This window comes from Eucyclogobius newberryi, unplaced genomic scaffold (assembly GCF_026437365.1).
Source record: "Eucyclogobius newberryi isolate DKJ021-1_F unplaced genomic scaffold, fEucNew1.0.hap1 SCAF_13, whole genome shotgun sequence".
NCBI lineage: Eukaryota > Metazoa > Chordata > Actinopteri > Gobiiformes > Gobiidae > Eucyclogobius > Eucyclogobius newberryi.
The window spans coordinates 1,562,837-1,588,318 of NW_027315757.1; the positions used below are offsets into that span (position 1 = coordinate 1,562,837).

Genomic DNA, 25,482 nt, shown 5'->3' on the forward strand with positions numbered 1-25,482 from the left:
GGAGTCTGTCATAGTGAGGGGGGGGTCTGTCATAGTCAGGGGGGGTCTGTCATAGTGAGGGGGGGAGTCTGTCATAGTGAGGGGGGGTCTGTCATAGTGAGGGGGGGAGTCTGTCATAGTGAGGGGGGGGAGTCTGTCATAGTGAGGGGGGGGAGTCTGTCATAGTGAGGGGGAGTCTGTCATAGTGAGGGGGGGAGTCTGTCATAGTGAGGGGGGGAGTATGTCATAGTGAGGGGGGGTCTGTCATAGTGAGGGGGGGTCTGTCATAGTGAGGGGGGGAGTCTGTCATAGTGAGGGGGGGTCTGTCATAGTGAGGGGGGGAGTCTGTCATAGTGAGGGGGGGAGTCTGTCATAGTGAGGGGGGGAGTCTGTCATAGTGAGGGGGGAGTCTGTCATAGTGAGGGGGAGTCTGTCATAGTGAGGGGGGGAGTCTGTCATAGTGAGGGGGGGAGTCTGTCATGGTGAGGGGGGGAGTCTGTCATAGTGAGGGGGGAGTCTGTCATAGTGAGGGGGGGTCTGTCATAGTGAGGGGGGGAGTATGTCATAGTGAGGGGGGGAGTCTGTCATAGTGAGGGGGAGTCTGTCATAGTGAGGGGGGGAGTATGTCATAGTGAGGGGGGGAGTCTGTCATAGTGAGGGGGGAGTCTGTCATAGTGAGGGGGAGTCTGTCATAGTGAGGGGGGGTCTGTCATAGTGAGGGGGGGTCTGTCATAGTGAGGGGGGAGTCTGTCATAGTGAGGGGGGGTCTGTCATAGTGAGGGGGGGAGTCTGTCATAGTGAGGGGGGGAGTATGTCATAGTGAGGGGGGGAGTCTGTCATAGTGAAGGGGGGGGGTCTGTCATAGTGAGGGGGGGAGTCTGTCATAGTGAGGGGGGTCTGTCATAGTGAAGGGGGGGGTCTGTCATAGTGAGGGGGGGAGTCTGTCATAGTGAGGGGGGAGTCTGTCATAGTGAGGGGGGAGTCTGTCATAGTGAGGGGGGGTCTGTCATAGTGAGGGGGGGGTCTGTCATAGTGAGGGGGGGTCTGTCATAGTGAGGGGGGGGTCTGTCATAGTGAGGGGGGGAGTCTGTCATAGTGAGGGGGGGGTCTGTCATAGTGAGGGGGGGTCTGTCATAGTGAGGGGGGGTCTGTCATAGTGAGGGGGGGAGTCTGTCATAGTCTGTCATAGTGAGGGGGGAGTCTGTCATAGTGAGGGGGGGTCTGTCATAGTGAGGGGGGGTCTGTCATAGTGAGGGGGGGTCTGTCATAGTGAGGGGGAGTCTGTCATAGTGAGGGGGGGGGTCTGTCATAGTCTGTCATAGTGAGGGGGGAGTCTGTCATAGTGAGGGGGGGTCTGTCATAGTGAGGGGGGGGTCTGTCATAGTGAGGGGGGGTCTGTCATAGTGAGGGGGAGTCTGTCATAGTGAGGGGGGGGTCTGTCATAGTGAGGGGGGAGTCTGTCATAGTGAGGGGGGGAGTCTGTCATAGTGAGGGGGGGAGTCTGTCATAGTGAGGGGGGGAGTATGTCATAGTGAGGGGGGGGTCTGTCATAGTGAGGGGGGGAGTCTGTCATAGTGAGGGGGGGGTCTGTCATAGTGAGGGGGGGTCTGTCATAGTGAGGGGGGGTCTGTCATAGTGAGGGGGGGAGTCTGTCATAGTCTGTCATAGTGAGGGGGGAGTCTGTCATAGTGAGGGGGGGGGTCTGTCATAGTGAGGGGGGGAGTCTGTCATAGTGAGGGGGGAGTCTGTCATAGTGAGGGGGGGAGTCTGTCATAGTGAGGGGGGGAGTCTGTCATAGTGAGGGGGGGGCTACGGGGCATTACCGTGTGTCTTCCTCATTTAGTGATCTCTTATTCTTTGTGGCATTATGTGGGTTATACAAGGATTTTAAAGCTAGTTTGTGCATCAGTTCAACACATCACCGCACTGTCCCAATACAGCTCATTCACCCACGTCACAAAACCACCTGATCGCATACGTCACCGCCCCCTTGTCATACGTCGCCGCCCCCTTGTCATACGTCGCCGCCCCCTTGTCATGCCTCACCGCCCCCTTGTCATACGTCGCCGCCCCCTTGTCATACGTCGCCGCCCCCTTGTCATGCGTCACCGCCCCCTTGTCATACGTCGCCGCCCCCTTGTCATGCGTCGCCGCCCCCTTGTCATACGTCGCCGCCCCCTTGTCATGCGTCACCGCCCCCTTGTCATACGTCACCGCCCCCTTGTCATGCGTCGCCGCCCCCTTGTCATACGTCGCCGCCCCCTTGTCATGCGTCACCGCCCCCTTGTCATACGTCACCGCCCCCTTGTCATGCGTCGCCGCCCCCTTGTCATACGTCGCCGCCCCCTTGTCATGCGTCACCGCCCCCTTGTCATACGTCACCGCCCCCTTGTCATGCGTCGCCGCCCCCTTGTCATACGTCGCCGCCCCCTTGTCATGCGTCACCGCCCCCTTGTCATACGTCACCGCCCCCTTGTCATGCGTCACCGCCCCCTTGTCATGCGTCGCCGCCCCCTTGTCATACGTCGCCGCCCCCTTGTCATGCGTCACCGCCCCCTTGTCATACGTCACCGCCCCCTTGTCATACGTCGCCGCCCCCTTGTCATACGTCGCCGCCCCCTTGTCATACGTCGCCGCCCCCTTGTCATGCATCACCGCCCCCTTGTCATGCGTCACCGCCCCCTTGTCATGCGTCGCCGCCCCCTTGTCATACGTCGCCGCCCCCTTGTCATGCGTCACCGCCCCCTTGTCATACGTCACCGCCCCCTTTGTCATGCGTCGCCGCCCCCTTGTCATACGTCGCCGCCCCCTTGTCATGCGTCACCGCCCCCTTGTCATACGTCACCGCCCCCTTGTCATACGTCGCCGCCCCCTTGTCATACGTCGCCGCCCCCTTGTCATGCATCACCGCCCCCTTGTCATGCATCACCGCCCCCTTGTCATACGTCACCGCCCCCTTGTCATACGTCACCGCCCCCTTGTCATGCGTCACCGCCCCCTTGTCATACGTCACCGCCCCCTTGTCATGCGTCACCGCCCCCTTGTCATACGTCACCGCCCCCTTGTCATACTCTTCTACTGAAAGTGTTTTTCAGACTTCCTATAAGTGATCTGTTCTTCTGTATCTACCTCTGTATCTACCTGCGTTGCACCAATGAAATTTCCCCATGTGGAACAATAAAGGAATATCTTATCTTATCTAATATCTTTATAGTAATAAAAAGAGGGGTATAGTTTTAATCCAGAACTGTTGATAGGCCTCTATGAAGTACCACACCATGAATTGTTTTTGATTGTCTAATATATTTGGCCAATGGTTCCAAATACAAAGCAAACAGGAGGAGAGACCAGGCACTACCCTGCCTCATATCCCTTTCCAGAGTCAGTGGATCTGTCAGATGACCATTGATTTAAATGATTGATGTTGAACTATTGTAAAGAGCCCCGATATTTTGAACAATTAAATCGTCAATTTGAAATTTGTTATGCACTTTAAATGAATAAGGCCAGTTTACAGAATCTCAGTGTCCAGACTAATCAACACGGCTTTGTTTTGTTGTTTTTGTATATGATTCATTATGTGTAAGGATGGTCTTATGTTGTCTTGTGTTTGTCATTTGGTAATAAATGAATTTCACATTCAGAATAGAAATGGGTCTATATGAGGCACAGTCCAATCGGTTCTTCCTTTCTTTTGGGATCAGGGATATGATCCCAACTTTCACACTCTGTTTTCTTAAGTTCCCAGTTAAAAGTTGCCAAAAGGAAAGAAGTGTGTCTTTTAGAGCTTTTACCACTCTGAGGGTGCAGAGAAACAAAAAATGTTTCGCTTAGGGTCCCCTGAAGGCTTGGGACGGCCCTGCTGGTTACAAGAAAAGGCCACTGAAATGTTGGTTTTGCTGTATTGGCGGGTCTGGGAGGGTCAGAACCACCAAACAGGAAGAGGCTGTCGTATACGCCGATCTAGAACATCCCAAACATGCTTTGTGAACACTATGGGAGATAAACGGGTATTTCATGTATATAGACATTTTTCATATCTTTGAGTTCAAAATGTCAGCAAAAACAAAAGTATTGTGTTTAGAATTTGTCAGCAACATATCACCACGGACAAAATTAACACAACATTTAACATTCTGTATGTGATGTCTGTGTGCCCTGACCTTGCCCAGGACATGGACCTCTCCTCGGGCTGGCTCTCAGGGAGGTGGTCCCCAGCAAAGCTGTACACCTGCAGCCTGTATGAGCGCGGGTGGCCCCAGCGGTTGGTCTGGTTACTGGAAATGTGCAGGTACCGAGGGGTCTTAATGCCGTGACGCAGAGCAGCCTCCTGTGCAGAGAGAATCAAATATAAGATAGGATAACCTTTATTTGTCCCACAATGGGGACATTCCAGGGTTGCAACACAGATTAGGTACAGAAGTACATAATAAAAAAACAGATAACATTTCTTATAAAAATAACACCCTTATTTACAGCTGTTATATGGAAAATATTGCACCAGGGATGATTGACATTATTTCACAGTATTGCACGTGAGTATGACAGTATAGTGACACGTGTTCAGGGTCAACAGTGTTTGTTTGAGTTTAGCCAGGAACTTTCTGTCCCCCACCTCCTGCACCGAGTCCAGAGCACAGCCCAGGACGGAGCTTTGTCCAGCCTCTTCCTCTCCCTCTCTGTGATGACCACACCTACAGGAGCTGATGCACCACAGAGTCAGAGAATGTCTTCAGGAGTGGCCCTGTCAGGAGTGGCCCTGTCAGGAGTGGCCCTGTCAGGCAACAATACTAAAGCTCCGGATAAATATGAGGAAAACCAATGAAGAACTGACCCCGATAGTCCAATCAGGTCCCTCAGTCTGTTTAACAGGATATGATGGTCGACGGTGTCAAAGGTCAACTGTGACAGATCCAGCAGAACTAGAACAGTGCATTTTCCAGAATCAGCAGACATCATAATGTCACTGGACACTTTTAGCAATGCGGTTTCCGTAGAATTCAATCTGGTTTCCACAAACATCAAAGAGTCGTGAATGTTAGACTGTTTTAGGAAGTCTGACAGTTGTTCAGAGCCCACCTTCTCTAGGATCTTGGACATGAACGGGAGCTTTGAAATAGGTCTGAAACTTTTGGGGTCTGTCTGGTCCAAGTTTGTCTTTTTCATTAATGGCGCTACTATGGCATGTTTAAATGGACCAGGGAACACACCGGGAGAAAGAGAGAGATTTACCATTTTGGTCCCCCAGGGGCCAATAACATCAAACACTTTGAGAAGAGCCTGCAGGGAAGGGCATCTGATGTACAAGAGGAGGGTTTCATCTTGGTCACCAGAGCTGAGATGTCTTCTAGAGTGACAGGCTTAAAAGAAGACCAGTTTTGGGAAACAGGCTCCACAGAAACAGGTTTATCAGACAATGGGAGTGGGATTTGGTCTTTGATCATCTTGATCTTATCGATAAAGAACATGAGGAATTCATTGCTGTCGGCTTTGCAGGAAACAGGAGTCACTGCAGCTGAAGGACAAACAATAGAATTTATAGTGTCAAACAACACTTTGGGGTTTTTCTTGTTGGATGTTATTAGCTGACGGAAGTAATCAGATCTGGAACTTTCCATCATTTCATTGTAAGATGACACAAGATCTCTGAGGTGTGACCTATGACCTCAAGACTGGAGGTTTTCCACAGACGCTCAGTTTTCCGACATAGTCTCTTTAGGTTTAGGATATCTTCATTTATCCAAGGACAAGCTTTTTTCTGTGACGACACAGTGGATTTTACAGGTGCCACCTGATCTAAAATGGATAAACATTGGCTGTTAAAGGAATTAATTCAACTGTCCACATCAAGACAATTCATAAACAAATGAGGATCAAACATAGCAGAAAATTGGACGGCTGTATTTGCAGTGATAATGCTCCTCTGAGACCTGATGTTTGAGGCACAGGCTCAGGAGAAAAGTTCAATTCAAATAAAACACAGCTATGATCGCTCATATGGACATCCTCCACACAGAGGTTAGCAACACTCAGGCCAAGTGAAAACACCAGGTCTAAAGTGTGTCCCTTTTGGTGAGTGGGACCTGAGACATGCTGCTCAAAGTTAAATGTTTCAGTCAAGGTTAAAAGATCCTTTGCAGGGCATGATGAGCCATCGACCCAAATGTTAAAATCCCCAAGAATTAAAACATTTTCCAGCTTTATAATAGAAGATAAATAGTCACTAAAGTCCTTTAAAAAGACCAGGACCAGGGGCTGGGGACTAAAGCACAGTAAAAAGGACTTGAAGAACCAACCTGAATCATCTGTGATTCAAAGGAAGTGAAAGTGTGTGAGTCGATGACTTTACACATGTAACGGTCCTGGGACACAACTGCCAGACCTCCTCCACGTGACGGTCCTGGGACACAACTGCCAGACCTCCTCCACGTCGACCAGGGCGAGGCATCGCAGAAACGGAGCAGCCAGGTGGGCAGAGTTCATTTAGATGAATAAACTCTCCCTCTCTCTGCCATGTCTCCGTAAGACACATGAAATCAAGGTTTTGTCTTGTAAAAAGTTCATTCAAGGAAAACGCTTTGTTGGCAATTGAACGGGCATTCAACAAGCCGAGCCGGACCGTGGATGACGTCACGTCCATCGGTTCAGCTGAGCGCAGCGGGACCTGTCGAAGGCACGCGTTACGGTCACGTGATTCCCATCTGTTTCGCCGGTAAGCCGACGAAGACAAGGAAGCGGACGGTGGACCCCAGCGCTCATAATTCCAGCGGCGCGCGGGCTCCAGGAAAACAGCCGCCACATCCCGCGCAGGCTCCAGGACCGGTGCGGCTCCGGGAAAACAGCCGCGATGACACGGGCAGGCTCCAGGAAAACAGCCGCAATGACCCGTGCAGGCAGCGGGAAAGCAGCCGCGATGACAAGGGCAGGCAGCGGGAAAGCAGCCGCGATGACACGGGCAGGCAGCGGGAAAGCAGCCGCGATGACACGGGCAGGCAGCGGGAAAGCAGCCGCGATGGCCCGTGCAGGCGGTGAAGACGGCGAACAGGCGCAAACATCGAGGAGCGGGACCAGGCGCAAGCACCGAGCACGTCTCCCAAAGCCCAGGCTCGTGTGCTCCGAACACAAGGCTCGTCTGCGCTTGACTTGCACACCAGACCTTGTGCCTCGTCTCCTCCGCTTCCTCCTCTTCTCCGGCCTCGGGACAGCAGCAAAACGTCAGGTGAGTTGGGTGGACAAACAAGGGGTGGCGGAAAGGCTTGTTTGTACCTGTCCCATGTGTCGAAAAGCGACTCCATCGTCGCTTTGATGCGGAAAAGTGCGCCATGGTCATAAACCCGCACAGCAGACACACAACAGACTAATGTCTGGGCTGATAAAACTGCATACGATGTAACGATCGTCACAAATAAGCGGCATAACAGGAGTCGAGCAGTGGCGTGGCCGAACACAGGCACCATCTTGGATCAGTCCAGTCGTTACGCACGTGAATACAGAGGATTCTGTGTGTGGGACCCCTAAGTCCCGCCCCGCATTCTGAAGCTATTCTTATTGGCTAGAATAATATGTCAATCAAAGTCCGGTAAGTCACTGCTAACGTTAGCTATGTGGCTAAAAAAGTTGGAAAAAAAGTTAGCTTCGCGCATCGGAAGTGGCGCATTTTTTCCTCCAGAGGCTGTAGCAAACAAACCCGTGGACAGACAAATTGGTGGATGGTCTCATTCTGTAGGTAACAGTCTGAAGAAAAGATCGATGCCAAACACCATCTTATAAGTCAAACAGGTAATTTGTTAAGGACGGAGAAATGCGCCGGACGAGCCTTAATCCTGATATCGTCAAAGAAGAAAACTCTGTTTACTTGACAATATCTGGAAATCGGAAAACTTCAGTAAAAATACAAGTGTATATTGTTGTTCAATGGTTCCTTACGGACAGACTGAGTACAAGGATGAACAGAATTAAAGACGTTTCGTCCGTCATAAACACAAACAGGACATGCGTTTGTAAAAGTTGAGACTTTCTCACAAACTATTGGCAATTGCTTCTTGGGGCAAATTATTCAATCTAAATCAATGACATATTCGTTTTGTTGAGAAAATAAGCTTTAAAATGATGTATAACTTGCTGGTATTGACCAAGGAAATAAAAGTGATGATGTAAGAGAATATTTGAGATATGGAAAATGCTCGCCGGCCACAGGTGGATGGGAACAGGTTAAATCACAATTTTAAAAAAAGTAATAAAGTAAAAACACAATGCAGTTTATAAAAATGTAAAACAATGTACCTCAGAGTAAAGTAAAGAATAAAAATAATGTAGTATTTAAAATATTAAAACCAGGCAAAATTATGTCAGTCATAGGCGGGGCTAAACAAAACAGTTTTTAGCTTGGATTTAAACACAGCCGGGGGCGGGACCTGTCTCACAACTTCGGGGAGGCTATTCCAGACCTTTGCCCCATAGACCTGGAACACAGATTCTCTGTATCTGGTCTTGGCTCTGGCACCAGCAGGAGGCCGGTCCCTGAGGTCCTTAGAGTCCGAGATGGTTCATATGACACACACAAGTCTGAGATTTACTTTGGTGCTAGGCCATAGAGATACTTGTCCACAAGCAGAGCTGCTTTAAAGTCTCTTCTCTGAGCCACAGGGGGCAGTGTAGAGACCTGAGAACAGGACTAATGTGATGGTACTTCCTGGTTCTAGTCAGGACTAATGTGATGGTACTTCCTGGTTCTAGTCAGGACCCGAGCAGCAGCGTTCTGGATGAACTGCAGCTGTTTTACAACTCGTTTGGAGAGACCAGTGAGCGGCCGTTACAGTCTAATCTACTGGAGACAAACGCATGGATAAGTCTCTCCAAGTCTGGTTGGGACACTATGTTTTTAATTTTGGCAATGTTTTTTAGATGGAAGAAAGCTACTGATGTTATTGAATTGATGTAGCGGTTGAAATTCATCCATAATATCTCCGAAATTTTTGAACACTTTAAAGCTATTCATGGAGCAGTAGAAAAAGCTTCAGTTGTTTCATCTGGACTCAGTTAGAAAAAATAGACGTTTTGACTTCATCCAAGAGTCATTATCAATAAAAGAATTTAGGTCGAGAACTCCGATATTTATACTATTCTGTGGTAAGTCCAGCCCATTGGGAGGAGCCTTCCTGAAATAGAAAGAGTTGTTTGTTACAACAGATTCCAGAGTCCAGATGACTACAACTGAAGCTTTTTCTACTATGGAACACGCCTGGACCAATGAGGGATTACACCGATATATTCATAAAGCAATTAAGCGTAAAATTATAAGTTATAGTTATAGCTGGAGTCTTTAATATCCACGTGAACGTGAGTGATGACTCTCTCAGTAATGCCTTCAGCGCCTTGTTAGACAGCATTGGTTTCACTCAAAATGTAAATAAAGCGACTTACACCCATAAGCAGACTCTAGATCTTGTCCTAACGTATGGAACAGAGATTAGTGACCTCAGTGTCCTCCCTCAAAACCCTATATTGTCAGATCATTTCATAATTACCTTTCAGTTTATTCTTAAAGATCATCAGCCACAGAATAAAGTTATAATGAAAAGGACAATATCTGAAAAATCGATCTCAAAATTCAAAGACATAGAGCCAATATTCAGTGACATGTCATGTGATCACGTCGTGTGATCGTGTCATGTGATCGTGCCATGTGATCGTGCCATGTGATCATGCCATGTGATCATGTCATGTGATCACGTCATGTGATCACGTCATGTGATTGTGTCATGTGATCGTGCCATGTGATCATGTCATGTGATCATGCCATGTGATCATGCCATGTGATCATGTCATGTGATCACGTCATGTGATCACGTCATGTGATTGTGTCATGTGATCGTGCCATGTGATCATGTCATGTGATCATGCCATGTGATCATGCCATGTGATCATGTCATGTGATCACGTCATGTGATCACGTCATGTGATCACGTCATGTGATCGTGTCATGTGATCACGCCATGTGATCGTGTCATGTGATCGTGTCATGTGATCATGTCATGTGATCCTGCTGAGAACAGCTTTAGTCCAGGGGAAGAGACCGATCCGTCCACTTGACCATGAATTATCTGAAGTCTGCTCTTGATGTTGCAGCTCCCTTAAAGATGGGCTGCAAAGTTGGTGGCTGCCCACGAGTCCGAAGGTTCACGAGTCCGAAGCCGTGAGTCCCTGCAGCGGGCTCTCCTCGCCTCCCTTTGCCCCACACACTGCTTTTGGACTTTTCTAGTGTTGATGCACTTTTTATGATTAAACTCACGTATGTTCCATAACAGTCAGTCACGCGGCGTCAGTCAGACAGTCGCACGCGGCGTCAGTCAGTCAGTCGCACGCGGCGTCAGTCAGACAGTCGCACGCGGCAGTCGCACGCGGCGTCAGTCAGGCAGTCGCACGCGGCGTCAGTCAGGCAGTCGCACGCGGCGTCAGTCAGGCAGTCGCACGCGGCGTCAGTCAGACAGTCGCACGCGGCAGTCGCACGCGGCGTCAGTCAGGCAGTCGCACGCGGCGTCAGTCAGTTGGTTAAAACTAACCGTCCAGACTTCGTTGTGAAAATTGAGGCCAAAATGCGCCTCCCCATGGTACAATAAAGAACTGCGTTCACATAAACAAAGAGTTGGAACATTGTAGGGTATTCTTACTCGTTTCCTCCTGACACCTTTACACCAAGATGTAATGTATATTCTTTGGGACTAGGTCCATGTTTAGTCCTGACTATGGCACCAGCAGGAGGCCGCTCCATGTTTAGTCCTGACTCTGGCACCAGCAGGAGGCCGGTCCATGTTTAGTCCTGACTCTGGCACCAGCAGGAGGCCGGTCCATGTTTAGTCCTGACTCTGGCACCAGCAGGAGGCCGGTCCATGTTTAGTCCTGACTCTGGCACCAGCAGGAGGCCGCTCCATGTTTAGTCCTGACTCTGGCACCAGCAGGAGGACCTCAGAGTCTGAGATGGTTCATATGGCACTTACATGTCAGAGATGTACCTGTTCAGTGTGCAGAGTCTTCTCCACCAGGTGAGGGACCATCGCGTAGTGCTCGGGCAGCCAGGGAAGAGAAACGTTCTTGTACTCCATATCTTTAGTTTGGAACATGTTCTTCACTCCTAAAACATGTAGGATTGTTGCATTACAAACTGTAAATTGCAATTAGGGAACATTCCAGGAACGCTATGTCAAGGTTGCATGAAGGTTACATTTACATTAATTACATTTGGGAACCAAAACTTGTTAGCTGGGTAAGATGGTGGGTAGGATGGAGGATTGTGTTTTACATGTTAAGTAGAGATTTTAATATTCTGTATGATGATTATATAGACAGAAGTAGCAGTAATGTAAATCTGACCGCTACTTTGTCCCGAAATACTATTAAAAAGGAGGCTGGCCTTGTGGATATATTATAATTGTACTCATACCAAAGGTGACAAGGGCTTCCCCAACCCAGCCAAGTATAGACCCATAAGTTTGAGAGATAAGGATTGTAAAATGTAATCAAAATTACAGATATTCATTTTAATCAAGAACAGTTCTTCAGATGAGATGACTATTGCATTTTCTTTGGAAGAATCATTCTAATACCAACTGAGTAGTTACTATAGATATACCTTGACACCTAGAAGGGTTTTGAAAGGATCAAGTGGGCATTTTTATTCACAGCTCTGTCCAAAGGAGACATTATTTATAGGTGGATTAGAACACTATACTCCACTGTCTGGACTGAGCTCTATGGCCCACATGGGGAGGACATCAACACCATCACAGAGTGCATCACGGACTACATCAACTTCTGTTTTGAGAACATTGTGTGGTGCGGTGTTTTCCAAACAACAAGCCATGGATTAACCATGAACTGAAGGCTCTGCTGAAGGAGAAGAAGAGAGCCTTCAGGTCAGGGAACAAGGAGGAGCTGAGGACTGTGCAGAAGGAGCTGAGGAGGAAGATCAGGCAGGCTAAGGTCGGCTACAAGAGGAGGATGGAGGAGCAGCTGCAGCAAAAGAACATTCAGGGAGTGTGGAGGAGCCTGAAAACCATCTCGGGCTTCAAAATTCCTGGGTGAACGAGCTAAACTCTCACTTCCTGTGGTTTGATCAACCGCCCACCCCTCCCCCTGCACAGACCCCTCCCCCTGCACAGACCCCTCCCCCTGCACAGCTGCATGCCCTCTCTTCTACAGCTGGACAATGGCCTTCACCCTTTCGACTTTGCACCTCCGCCCCGGCCCATCAGCTCCTCACTTCGCCTGGACTCACCCATCCCCCCAGCACACAGTCCCCCTGCCAACCACTGACTGTCACAGCAGCACAGGTGAGGAGTGAGCTGAAGAGGATTAAAGTGAGGAAGGCAGCAGGACCTGACGGCATCAGCCCCAGGCTCCTTAAGTCCTGCGCAGATGAACTGTGTGGAGTTATGGAGCATGTCTTCAACATGAGCCTGAAGCTGAGGGTGGTACCACAGGTCTGGAAGACCTCCTGTCTGGTACCTGTGCCTAAGACACCGCGCCCCAAAGACCTCAACAGCTTCAGGCCAGTGGCTCTCACGTCCCACCTGATGAAGACACTGGAGCTGGTCCTGGACCACCTCTGTGGGTGTTCATCTGAACCACAAACTGGACTCATAACACAGACTGTACAGGAAGAGCCAGAGTCGGCTCCACCTCCTGAGGAGACTCAGATCTTTTGGAGTGACAGGGCCGCTCCTGACAGGGCCGCTCCTGACAGGGCCACTCCTGACAGGGCCACTCCTGACAGGGCCACTCCTGAAGACCTTCTCTGACTCTGTGGTGCATCAGCTCCTGTAGGTGTGGTCATCACAGAGAGGGAGAGGAAGAGGCTGGACAAAGCTCCGTCCTGGGCTGTGCTCTGGACTCGGTGCAGGAGGTGGAGGACAGAAGGGTCCTGGCCAAACTCACATCTATGCTGGACCATGAGTGTCGCCCCCTGCAGGACACTCTGTCCCCTGCAGGACACTCTGTCCGCTCTGGAGAGCAGCTTCAGTGACTGATCCACCCTCGCTGTGTGAAGGAGACGTTTCGCAGGTCTACAACAAACATTGTTAGCCCTGAACATGTGTCATTCAGCTTCATAATCATGTGCAATACTGTCATGTCGGGATGTCCCGATCGGAACTCGGGCCCGATCACGTGGTTTCAGACTCGATCAAAATCGGATGTTGCATCCCGATCAGTGATCGGATATAAATGTTATTCTTATTAGTCTGATCAGCTCCGTATAATGCAGGAGGAGGAGGATAAAGCCCACACTTCACAGCAGTAAACTCTAGTTTTGTTTGACGCTGTGCGACCTGCATGTTCAGGGAATCCCACACAGCAGAGCGCATCAAACAGATTAAGGAAAAGATGCTCAATAACTGGGGAATGGACAAGCGCAGCTAATATGAAGAAAACCATGGGTGAGACGGGGGTGCGGAGTGTGGCTTGTGTCGCGCATTCATCAACTTTGCGTACATGAGGACTTTCCCAACGTGGCGTGATGGACACCGCGGCTAACGTGAGAACACTGGCCCCTGACTTACTCTCGACTCGACATTCAGACGGATTTCATCAAGAAAAACATACTTTTTATTATTTAAGTCAGAAGGTTTAAGAGTGCAGTTCTGAAAAGCACATTATGTCTTACTTTATCAAACTGTTGCACTTTCATTTAATACACACAATACGCTTATTTGTTTACTGCTGCTGGTATTTTAAGTTGAGCTGCTATTTTTATTTAATTCAAATTTTGCACTATTATTTCTTATTCAAGCTCAAAGAAAGGTGCACTGTTAAAGAGTTAAGAAATAAAGTAAAAACTGGGGACAACCTGTTTATGTTGCATTTGTGCATTTTTTTTAAAAAAGTGTTATGAAAGTATCGGATCGGGACTCGGTATCGGCAGATACTCAAAATCACATGACTCGGAATCGATCAGGGACCAAAAAACCTGATCGGGACGTCCCGACTGCCATGTGCATCACTTTGACATAATGTCAATCATCTTGGTGCAATATTCTCTGTCCAAATAACAGCTGTAAATAAGAGTGTTACTATTGTTATTATTATGTTTTATCAAGAGTATTTGTACAGTTATCCGCTTTTTATGATTTACTTCTGTACATACTTTGTGTTGCAACACTGGAATGTCCCCATTGTGGGACAAATAAAGGCTTATCTTATCTTACTCAAGACCAGTAGCTTTTGTTTTATGAAGTCACTGCTCACCTCATCTTTGGTCAAGGATGTACTGTTGATTGACACCTCTTTGGTTCACTTCTCTGCCCATTCAGTTCTTAGATGTGGTGTGAACAGAGGAGGGAGGGATAAAGAAATATGATGAGAGGACCTGGGGCTGTGGAGAGGACCTGGGGCTGTGGAGAGGACCTGGGGCTGTGGAGAGGACCTGGGGCTGTGGAGAGGACCTGGGGCTGTGGAGAGGACCTGGGGCTGTGGAGAGGACCTGGGGCTGTGGAGAGGACCTGGGGCTGTGGAGAGGACCTGGGGCTGTGGAGAGGACCTGGGGCTGTGGAGAGGACCTGGGGCTGTGGAGAGGACCTGGGGCTGTGGAGAGGACCTGGGGCTGTGGAGAGGACCTGGGGCTGTGGAAAGGACCTGGGGCTGTGGAGAGGACCTGGGGCTGTGGAGAGGACCTGGGGCTGTGGAAAGGACCTGGGGCTGTGGAGAGGACCTGGGGCTGTGGAGAGGACCTGGGGCTGTGGAGAGGACCTGGAGCGAGATAGACCCGGTGGTTATGGCGGCTTTGCTTCACGGACAAGATTACAAAGATGGTGGAAAATGCGATTTGAATTCGAAGAATGGCGAATTGGACACCCGAGCCACAGCAACCGAGGGGGAGGTCTCCAACCTGAGGGACACGTCTCTACTTTACAAACCAAAAGTGGAAGAATTGACAAACCAGGTGTGTGTTTAGATAGACAAACTGGACAACATGGAGAACCAAGAATGTAGCGCGGAGCTACCGCAACTTTGCAGCAGTGGACATGAGTTTTTGCCCAATGCGGCCAGCGTGTTCCAACTTTAATTTGTACATTCCCAGGCGAAAGGTTCAACCGTACCGGGGCCTTTTCACCTGGAAAATGGTTTTCCCTCCACCCTATGATCTCGTTTAGAACACTTGCTTGTTTTAGGCATGAGCTTTTTTTCGAATTTTGTTCTATTGAGTTTGGATTTTGTGGTTCTTATGTTTAGCATCTGTTGTGTTTGACCAAAGAGCTGAGTTGGGGCTTTTTATGATTGTCCAACAGAAGAATCAAAATGAATGGTCACCATTGGTCCAACAATTTATGGGGCGGCTGATGTCCTGCCATATCTGACCAAACCAGAAATGTCCACACCCAATGCAGTGTTCTCACAGCAAAAAGTACTACAGCGCTGGAGTACTTTAAGATCCCCGTGCGAGCGCCGTGGTGCTTTTCACGGTTATCTTAATACCTGGCGGTATCTTTTGGGCGTGGCGGTGACCAGCCGTAGCATGGCGGCCCGCCAAGCCCAAACCCCTCAGCCAGAACACTGCCAATGTGATGCATTCCCTCTGTGATATTGGTCCAATGTCTGGATACAAAGACTTCAGAGTTCCATCCCCAACCGGATGTTTGACGAGTGGAATAAAACAATCTCAAGATTTATTTGGCAAAGGAAAAGAACCTGTATCTGATTCAAAACATTACATTTATTAAAGAAAAAGGAGGCTTAAATTTACCTTCTTTGAAAAACTACTTTATTCCAGCTCAGATCAGAGCGTTGATGGTGTGACCCAGAATATGAAGCTCAAAGGAAACATACTGAGAGTCATGTGGTGCCGGGGGTTCCTGTACAGGTCTCATACTGAGAGTCATGTGGTGCCGGGGGTTCCTGTACAGGTCTCATACTGAGAGTAATGTGGTGCCGGGGGTTCCTGTACAGGTCTCATACTGAGAGTCATGTGGTGCCGGGGGTTCCTGTACAGGTCTCATACTGAGAGTAATGTGGTGCCTGAGGTTCCTGTACAGGTCTTATACTGAGAGTCATGTGGTGCCGGGGGTTCCTGTACAGGTCTCATACTGAGAGTAATGTGGTGCCTGAGGTTCCTGTACAGGTCTTATACTGAGAGTCATGTGGTGCCTGGGGTTCCTGTACAGGTCTTATACTGAGAGTAATGTGGTGCCGGGGGTTCCTGTACCGGTCTTATACTGAGAGTCATGTGGTGCCTGAGGTTCCTGTACAGGTCTTATACAGAGAGTCATGTGGTGCCGGGGGTTCCTGTACAGGTCTTATACTGCGCGGACCGCGGGCCGAGGCGCAGCGCGGACCGCGGGCCGAGGCGCAGCACGTTCAACAGACACTGGTGAGTCACTATTGTGTAAATGAGACTTTCTTGGCCAGACCTGACTCACGAGTCAAAAGACACATGTGCATCATTATCTGGAGCATATTTCTGTGTAAATATCTCATGTCACAACGTAACGCGCTCAGGAGCAGATGATCCAGATGTGAAGACTCAGGTAAATCAGCCACACAGAGTCATCAAGGACAAAGGGGACAGAGGGGACACTAGAGACAGCTGTGATTTGTTCAAAAGCAGGACTAAAGCGGACTGAGAGTGCGCCGCGTGCGTCACGAGACCCTGGTGTAAAATACGCATCACTACTGATGCGTGAGCATAAAGTCACAGCAAGAAGCAAACCAAGCATCAACATGGACAAAGTGTCCAACCACTGGAGACGTGAGAAGGACAGACGTGCAACAACAGTCAAAATGTTTGACTATTCTAGTGACATTAAGATTTTTTATTTATGGATATGAATCATTTATGGGTAGAAGAACGGCTTATTAAAAAACGGTCCAACACTCTTAAACTTAACGACTTTTATGCTTCACTGAACGAGTTTTCCAAACCGCCGGAGGACGCACAGAAGATGCTGGTCTTGTTTGGCTCGACCTGCATATGTGTGACATTCAGTGTCATGAACATGAACAAACGTCACAGATCTAGCTTCACTGACCAACACCAAAGGATCGATTCTGAGAATGGCCACAACAAAACTTACTTTGATGCACTGGCATCAACACTGTTCCCACTGAAATAGAAGGTCAATTTTCCTGCTGTGTTTATTCAACTGAAATGTAATTAAATGAATCCTTATTTAATGCATTTGGAAAACAATTTGTACGTTGAGCCTTGCATTTGTTGCTTTGTTACAAGTTACAGGTCAAATCTTGTGTGTAATTTATAGTAATTCATTAGTTCACACAAACACACCATATTTTCCTGGCCCCGCCCCTCGGCCAAATTTTAGAACCCAATGTGGCCCTCAGGTCAAAAAGTTTGGGGACCACTGCTTCAAAGACTGAGCTAGCCAAACCACGTCAGGGCCCCCCTGAGCCACCCCCCCTGCTCCGCCCATGCTGTCTGGCCCAGCAACTTTTCAGGGTTTGTATTTGTGAAATAGTTTGTCCCAGTATGTGCCTGTTATTGCACACTGGGCTATTATAGTGTAAAATGATGTTTGAATATTACTTTCCAATATAGAAGGAGCTGTTTGACACGTAATGTGTTTAACTCAATGTCACATTTGAATAGAAAGTAAATTCCATTTGAAATAGACATTGGGTATGTAATAACCAATGTCTATTGTGTAAAAAAGGTTTCAGACATTTAAGTTTCAGTCCACCATTCGTAATAAATCATGTTCATCTCACCCAACACGTCCAGGTCGACTTTGAAGTTGATGAAGTGCGTGTGCAAGTTGCCGAGCACGTTTGGCGCCACCTGGTGGCCGTGTTTGAGACTGCCCTGCACGAGGAAGGACGAGGAGATGTATCCAGTGGCGTGAACTTTGGCCTCCACGGCCCCGGTCTGGTAGAAGATGAAGTCCCACATGTAGTCGTAGTTCCCGATGGCCGTGATGGTCCTGATGACCAGCGCGCTGTTCGCCATTCCTCCATAACTGTGGTGGAAGAAGTCTGCGAAGTGTCTGCGCAGCGGCTGTCCCAGGGACAGCTCAAAGATGCAGATGGAGTTCCGGAAGCGCACGGGCCGTGGCACGTCGATGTACCTGTACGTGTCCACGTACATGGCGTCATAGGGACAGTCCACGCCGCGCACCAGCTCGTGAGCGAATCGCCCGATGCCGATACTGGAGTCCAGAAACTTGGTCATGCCCATCCCCGGGGTGACGGCCCCGTACACGGACATGGCCTCCTGCACGCTCAGCTCGTACACGATGCGCTCGTGTCTGAAGCGCACGTCGAACACGCGCATGCCCGTGAGCGCGCTGAGGCCGAACGCGAAGCTCCAGTCCAGGTAGATCACGTGGTTGTGGCTCACGCTGTAGCGGGCGCCCTCGGGGCTCATGAGCTGAGGTCCGAGCTGCAGGGGTCCTGTCCGGGGCTTCAGGGAGCCGTAGTCCTCCCACGGGGCCTTCACGATCTTCTGCACGGTGCCCGCGCGGTATGCGTCCCGCAGCGCGTCCACTGACTCAAAGTACTGGCCGTTGTATAAGACGCGCTCCACGCGCCACTGGGACGCGTTGGTGCTGAGGTGGTCCACGAGCACCTCAAAGCCCACGGGCTGCACGTACATACCGGACAGGTCCCGGAAGAACGAGATCCAAGTCCTGCGCTCTCCCGCGCGTGTCCCGCGCGGCATCTGCTCAAACGCATTGAGTTTGTGCTCCTGGTCCACGCCGAAGCTCTCGTGCAGGACGTCCGACAGCGGCACGAACACTTTCTCCTCCAGTAACGTGAACAGAAGGACGTACTCTCCAATGGTCACGGTGCGCGCGCTCAGCGGGAGCTCGGTGCCGTAGCGCTCACGCGTCACGTCGCGGTGGGAGCTCGGGTCAGGCAGTGGCCCCACTTCATACTCTTTGATGTGGCCCCGAGTCCCGTAGAAGACCACCACTGTGGCCTCTCTGCGGGGCGCCGGCCCGCGCGCGTCCAGGTGCGCCAGAACCTCGGACTTTCGTGGCACGCGCAGGTCAATGAGGAACAGAAAGTTCTGGTCCGGTCTCGTGGTCTGGCGCGTGGAGATGTCCAGGTCCTTCTGTCGGAGCATGTAGTCCTGGACCTGCGCGTACTCGTCCCGGCTCAGGTCCGCGAACACGCGGCTGCGCTCGTCATGTTTGCCCCGCGGCGCGTGTTTGCTCCGCGCGGCGCACGCGGGCGTCCGGCGGGAGAAGCCCACGATCAGCGCGAGGTTCAGGAGCAAAGAGAAGAGCACGAGGAGCCCCACGGCCCACTTCACCAGAGAGTTCATCCTACAGCTGCAGCCTCAGGACTGGACCCGGGGCTGGACCCGGGCCTGGACACTTCCCACGGGACACGCCCTCACGCCCTGAGTGCACACGTGACCAGATCATTTGATAGAGTTTTCAGATTTGTTCTGCGCGGAATAATCAAGTATTCTATGTCTGATCTGTGCCAAGTAAAAGCACAAAAGAACAACATCTTAAACAGTTGATGAAACTGTTAAATGAGCCCCCCTGACATGAGCCCCCCCGACATGAGCCCCCCCGACATGATCCCCCGACATGAGCCCCCCCGACATGATCCCCCGACATGAGCCCCCCCGATATGAGCCCCCGACATGAGCCCCCCGATATGAGCCCCCGACATGAGCCCCCCCAACATGAGCCCCCCTGACATGAGCCCCCCCAACATGATCCCCCGACATGAGCCCCCCGATATGAGCCCCCGACATGAGCCCCCCCAACATGATCCCCCGACATGAGCCCCCCCGATATGAGCCCCCGACATGAGCCCCCCGATATGAGCCCCCGACATGAGCCCCCCCAACATGAGCCCCCCTGACATGAGCCCCCCCGACATGATCCCCCGACATGAGCCCCCCCGATATGAGCCCCCGACATGAGCCCCCCCAACATGAGCCCCCCTGACATGAGCCCCCCCGACATGAGCCCCCCCGACATGATCCCCCGACATGAGCCCCCCCGACATGAGCCCCCGACATGATCCCCCGACATGAGCCCCCCCGATATGAGCCCCCGACATGAGCCCCCCGACACGAACCCCCGATATGAGCCCCCCGACATGAGTGAGCCCCCCGACATGAGCCCCCCCAATATGAGCCCCCCGACATGAGCCCCCGACATGAGCCCCCGACATGAACCCCCCCGATATGAGCCCCTGACATGAGCCCCCCCGACAAGAGCCCCCGACATGAGCCCCGACATGAGCCCCCCGACATGAGCCCCCGATATGAGCCCCAGACATGAGCCCCGACATGAGCCCCCGACATGAGCCCCCGACATGAGCCCCCCTGATATGAGCCCCCGACATGAGCCCCCGACATGAGCCCCCGACATGAGCCCCCCTGAAATGAGCCCCCCCAATATGAGCCCCGATATGAGCCCCCCCGACATGAGCCCCCGACATGAGCCCCGACATGAGCCCCCCGACATGAGCCCCCGACATGAGCCCCCGACATGAGCCCCCCCGATATGAGCCCCCCCGATATGAGCCCCCGACATGAGCCCCGACATGAGCCCCCGATATGAGCCCCCCCGATATGAGCCCCTGACATGAGCCCCCCCGATATGAGCCCCCGACATGAGCCCCCCCGACATGAGCCCCGACAGGAGCCCCCGATATGAGCCCCCCCGACATGAGCCCCCGACATGAGCCCCCCCGATATGAGCCCCCGACATGAGCCCCCGACATGAGCCCCCCCGATATGAGCCCCTGACATGAGCCCCCGATATGAGCCCCCCCGATATGAGCCCCTGACATGAGCCCCCTCGATATGAGCCCCCGACATGAGCCCCCGACATGAGCCCCGACATGAGCCCCCCCGACATGAGCCCCCGACATGAGCCCCCGATATGAGCCCCCCCGATATGAGCCCCTGACATGAGCCCCCCAGATATGAGCCCCCGACATGAGCCCCCCCGACATGAGCCCCCGACATGAGCCCCCGATATGAGCCCCCGACATGAGCCCCCCCGATATGAGCCCCTGACATGAGCCCCCCCGATATGAGCCCTCGACATGAGCCCCCCCGACATGAGCCCCCGACATGAGCCCCCCTGATATGAGCCCCCGACATGAGCCCCCCGACATGAGCCCCCCCGAAATGAGCCCCCCCGATATGAGCCCCGACATGAGCCCCGACATGAGCCCCCGATATGAGCCCCCCCGACATGAGCCCCCGACATGAGCCCCCCCGATATGAGCCCCCGACATGAGCCCCCGACATGAGCCCCCGACATGAGCCCCGACATGAGCCCCCCCGATATGAGCCCCTGACATGAGCCCCCGATATGAGCCCCCCCGATATGAGCCCCTGACATGAGCCCCCCCGATATGAGCCCCCGACATGAGCCCCCGACATGAGCCCCCGACATGAGCCCCGACCTGAGCCCCCCCGACATGAGCCCCCGACATGAGCCCCCGATATGAGCCCCCCCGATATGAGCCCCTGACATGAGCCCCCCCGATATGAGCCCCCGACATGAGCCCCCCCGACATGAGCCCCCGACATGAGCCCCCCTGATATGAGCCCCCGACATGAGCCCCCGACATGAGCCCCCCGACATGAGCCCCCCCGAAATGAGCCCCCCTGACATGAGCCCCGACATGAGCCCCCCGACATGAGCCCCCCGACACGAACCCCCGATATGAGCCCCCCGACATGAGTGAGCCCCCCGACATGAGCCCCCCCGATATGAGCCCCCCGACATGAGCCCCGACATGAGCCCCTGACATGAGCCCCCCGACATGAGCCCCCGACATGAGCCCCCCCGACATGAGCCCCCGACATGAGCCCCCGACATGAGCCCCTGGCATGAGCCCCCGACATGAGCCCCCGACATGAGCCCCCCCGATATGAGCCCCCGACATGAGCCCCCCCGATATGAGCCCCCGACATGAGCCCCCCCGACATGAGCCCCCGACATGAGCCCCCCTGATATGAGCCCCCGACATGAGTCCCCGACATGAGCCCCCGACATGAGGCCCCCCGAAATGAGCCTCCGACATGAGCCCCAACATGAGCCCCCCGACATGAGTGAGCCCCCCGACATGAGCCCCCCCGATATGAGCCCCCCGACATGAGCCCCCGACATGAGGCCCCCCGAAGTGAGCCTCCGACATGAGCCCCGATATGAGCCCCCCGACATGAGTGAGCCCCCCGACATGAGCCCCCCGACACGAACCCCCGATATGAGCCCCCCGACATGAGTGAGCCCCCCGACATGAGCCCCCCCGATATGAGCCCCCCGACAGGAGCCCCGACATAAGCCCCTGACATGAGCCCCCCGACATGAGCCCCCGACATGAGCCCCCCCGATATGAGCCCCCCGACATGAGCCCCCGACATGAGGCCCCCCGAAGTGAGCCTCCGACATGAGCCCCGATATGAGCCCCCCGACATGAGTGAGCCCCCCGACATGAGCCCCCCCGATATGAGCCCCCCGACATGAGCCCCGACATGAGCCCCTGACATGAGCCCCCCGACATGAGCCCCCCCGAAATGAGCCCCCCCGATATGAGCCCCCGACATGAGCCCCCCCGACATGAGCCCCCGACATGAGCCCCCGACATGAGCCCCTGGCATGAGCCCCCGACATGAGCCCCCGACATGAGCCCCCCCGATATGAGCCCCCGACATGAGCCCCCCTGATATGAGCCTCCGACATGAGCCCCAACATGAGCCCCCTGACATGAGCCCCGACATGAGCCCCCCGACATGAGTGAGCCCCCCGACATGAGCCCCCCCGATATGAGCCCCCGACATGAGCCCCCCCGACATGAGCCCCCGACATGAGCCCCCGACATGAGCCCCGACATGAGCCCCTGACATGAGCCCCCCGACACGAACCCCCGATATGAGCCCCCCGACATGAGTGAGCCCCCCGACATGAGCCCCCCCGATATGAGCCCCCCGACATGAGCCCCCGACATGAGCCCCGACATGAACCCCCGACATGAGCCCCCGACATGAGCCCCCCGACATGAGCCCCCGACATGAGCCCCCGACATGACCCCCGACATGAGCCCCCCCGATATGATCCCCCGACATGAGCCCCCACGATATGAGCCCCCGACATGAGCCCCCCCGACATGAGCCCCCGACATGAGCCCCCGACATGAGCCCCGACATGAGCCCCTGACATGAGCCCCCCGACATGAGCCCCCGACATGAGCCCCCGACATGAGCCCCCCCGACATGAGCCCCCGACATGAGCCCCAGACATGAGCCCCCCCGATATGAGCCCCCGACATGAGCCCCCCTGATATGAGCCCCCGACATGAGCCCCCGACATGAGCCCCCCCGACATGAGCCTCCGACATGAGCCCCGACATGAGCCCCCCGACATGAGCCCCCCGACACGAACCCCCGATATGAGCCCCCCGACATGAGTGAGCCCCCCGACATGAGCCCCCCCGATATGAGCCCCCCGACATGAGCCCCCGACATGAGCCCCGACATGAACCCCCCGACATGAGCCCCCGACATGAGCCCCCCGACATGAGCCCCCGACATGAGCCCCCGACATGAGCCCCCCCGATATGAGCCCCGTCATGAGCCCCCCGACATGAGCCCCCGATATGAGCCCCCCCGATATGAGCCCCTGACATGAGCCCCCCCGATATGAGCCCCCCGACATGAGCCCCCGACATGAGCCCCCGACATGAGCCCCCCCGATATGAGCCCCGTCATGAGCCCCCCGACATGAGCCCCCGATATGAGCCCCCCCGATATGAGCCCCTGACATGAGCCCCCCCGATATGAGCCCCCGACATGAGCCCCCGACATGAGCCCCCCCGATATGAGCCCCCGACATGAGCCCCCCCGATATGAGCCCCCGACATGAGCCCCCCCGACATGAGCCCCAGACATGAGCCCCCGACATGAGCCCCCGACATGAGCCCCCCCGATATGAGCCCCCGACATGAGCCCCCCCGATATGAGCCCCCGACATGAGCGCCCCCGACATGAGCCCCAGACATGAGCCCCCCCGATATGAGCCCCCGACATGAGCCCCCCTGATATGAGCCCCCTACATGAGCCCCCGACATGAGCCCCCGACATGAGCCCCCGACATGAGCCCCAACATGAGCCCCCTGACATGAGCCCCGATATGAGCCCCCCGACATGAGTGAGCCCCCCGACATGAGCCCCCCCGATATGAGCCCCCCGACATGAGCCCCGACATGAGCCCCTGACATGAGCCCCCCGACATGAGCCCCCCCGAAATGAGCCCCCCCGATATGAGCCCCGACATGAGCCCCCTGACATGAGCCCCGACATGAGCCCCCCGACATGAGCCCCCCGACACGAACCCCCGATATGAGCCCCCCCGATATGAGCCCCTGACATGAGCCCCCCCGATATGAGCCCCCCGACATGAGCCCCCGACATGAGCCCCCGACATGAGCCCCCCCGATATGAGCCCCGTCATGAGCCCCCCGACATGAGCCCCCGATATGAGCCCCCCCGATATGAGCCCCTGACATGAGCCCCCCCGATATGAGCCCCCGACATGAGCCCCCGACATGAGCCCCCCCGATATGAGCCCCCGACATGAGCCCCCCCGATATGAGCCCCCGACATGAGCCCCCCCGACATGAGCCCCAGACATGAGCCCCCGACATGAGCCCCCGACATGAGCCCCCCCGATATGAGCCCCCGACATGAGCCCCCCCGATATGAGCCCCCGACATGAGCGCCCCCGACATGAGCCCCAGACATGAGCCCCCCCGATATGAGCCCCCGACATGAGCCCCCCTGATATGAGCCCCCTACATGAGCCCCCGACATGAGCCCCCGACATGAGCCCCCGACATGAGCCCCAACATGAGCCCCCTGACATGAGCCCCGATATGAGCCCCCCGACATGAGTGAGCCCCCCGACATGAGCCCCCCCGATATGAGCCCCCCGACATGAGCCCCGACATGAGCCCCTGACATGAGCCCCCCGACATGAGCCCCCCCGAAATGAGCCCCCCCGATATGAGCCCCGACATGAGCCCCCTGACATGAGCCCCGACATGAGCCCCCCGACATGAGCCCCCCGACACGAACCCCCGATATGAGCCCCCCGACATGAGTGAGCCCCCCGACATGAGCCCCCCCGATATGAGCCCCCCGACATGAGCCCCGACATGAGCCCCTGACATGAGCCCCCCGACATGAGCCCCCGACATGAGCCCCCCCGACATGAGCCCCCGACATGAGCCCCCGACATGAGCCCCTGGCATGAGCCCCCGACATGAGCCCCCGACATGAGCCCCTGGCATGAGCCCCCGACATGAGCCCCCGACATGAGCCCCCCCGATATGAGCCCCCGACATGAGCCCCCCCGATATGAGCCCCCGACATGAGCCCCCGACATGAGCCCCCGACATGAGCCCCCGACATGAGCCCCCGACATGAGGCCCCCCGAAATGAGCCTCCGACATGAGCCCCAACATGAGCCCCCCGACATGAGTGAGCCCCCCAACATGAGCCCCCCGACATGAGTG

The 25,482-nt window shown here is 54.1% G+C and overlaps 1 protein-coding gene across 1 annotated transcript in view; it reads right to left on the reverse strand.

Annotated features, from left to right (window-relative positions):
* aoc2 (amine oxidase copper containing 2) overlaps positions 1 to 19,258 on the reverse strand; it is a 39,634-nt gene extending 20,376 nt beyond the window's left edge. The window contains exons 1-3 of the mRNA XM_072442329.1: positions 17,695 to 19,258; positions 10,992 to 11,110; positions 4,143 to 4,309 (exon numbers count right to left, since the gene is read on the reverse strand). Of these exons, the coding sequence (XP_072298430.1) occupies positions 4,143 to 4,309; positions 10,992 to 11,110; positions 17,695 to 19,252 (1,844 nt within the window). The 5' untranslated portion in view covers positions 19,253 to 19,258. The remainder of the gene's footprint in view (positions 1 to 4,142; positions 4,310 to 10,991; positions 11,111 to 17,694) is intronic.
* Positions 19,259 to 25,482: the final 6,224 nt, after the last annotated feature.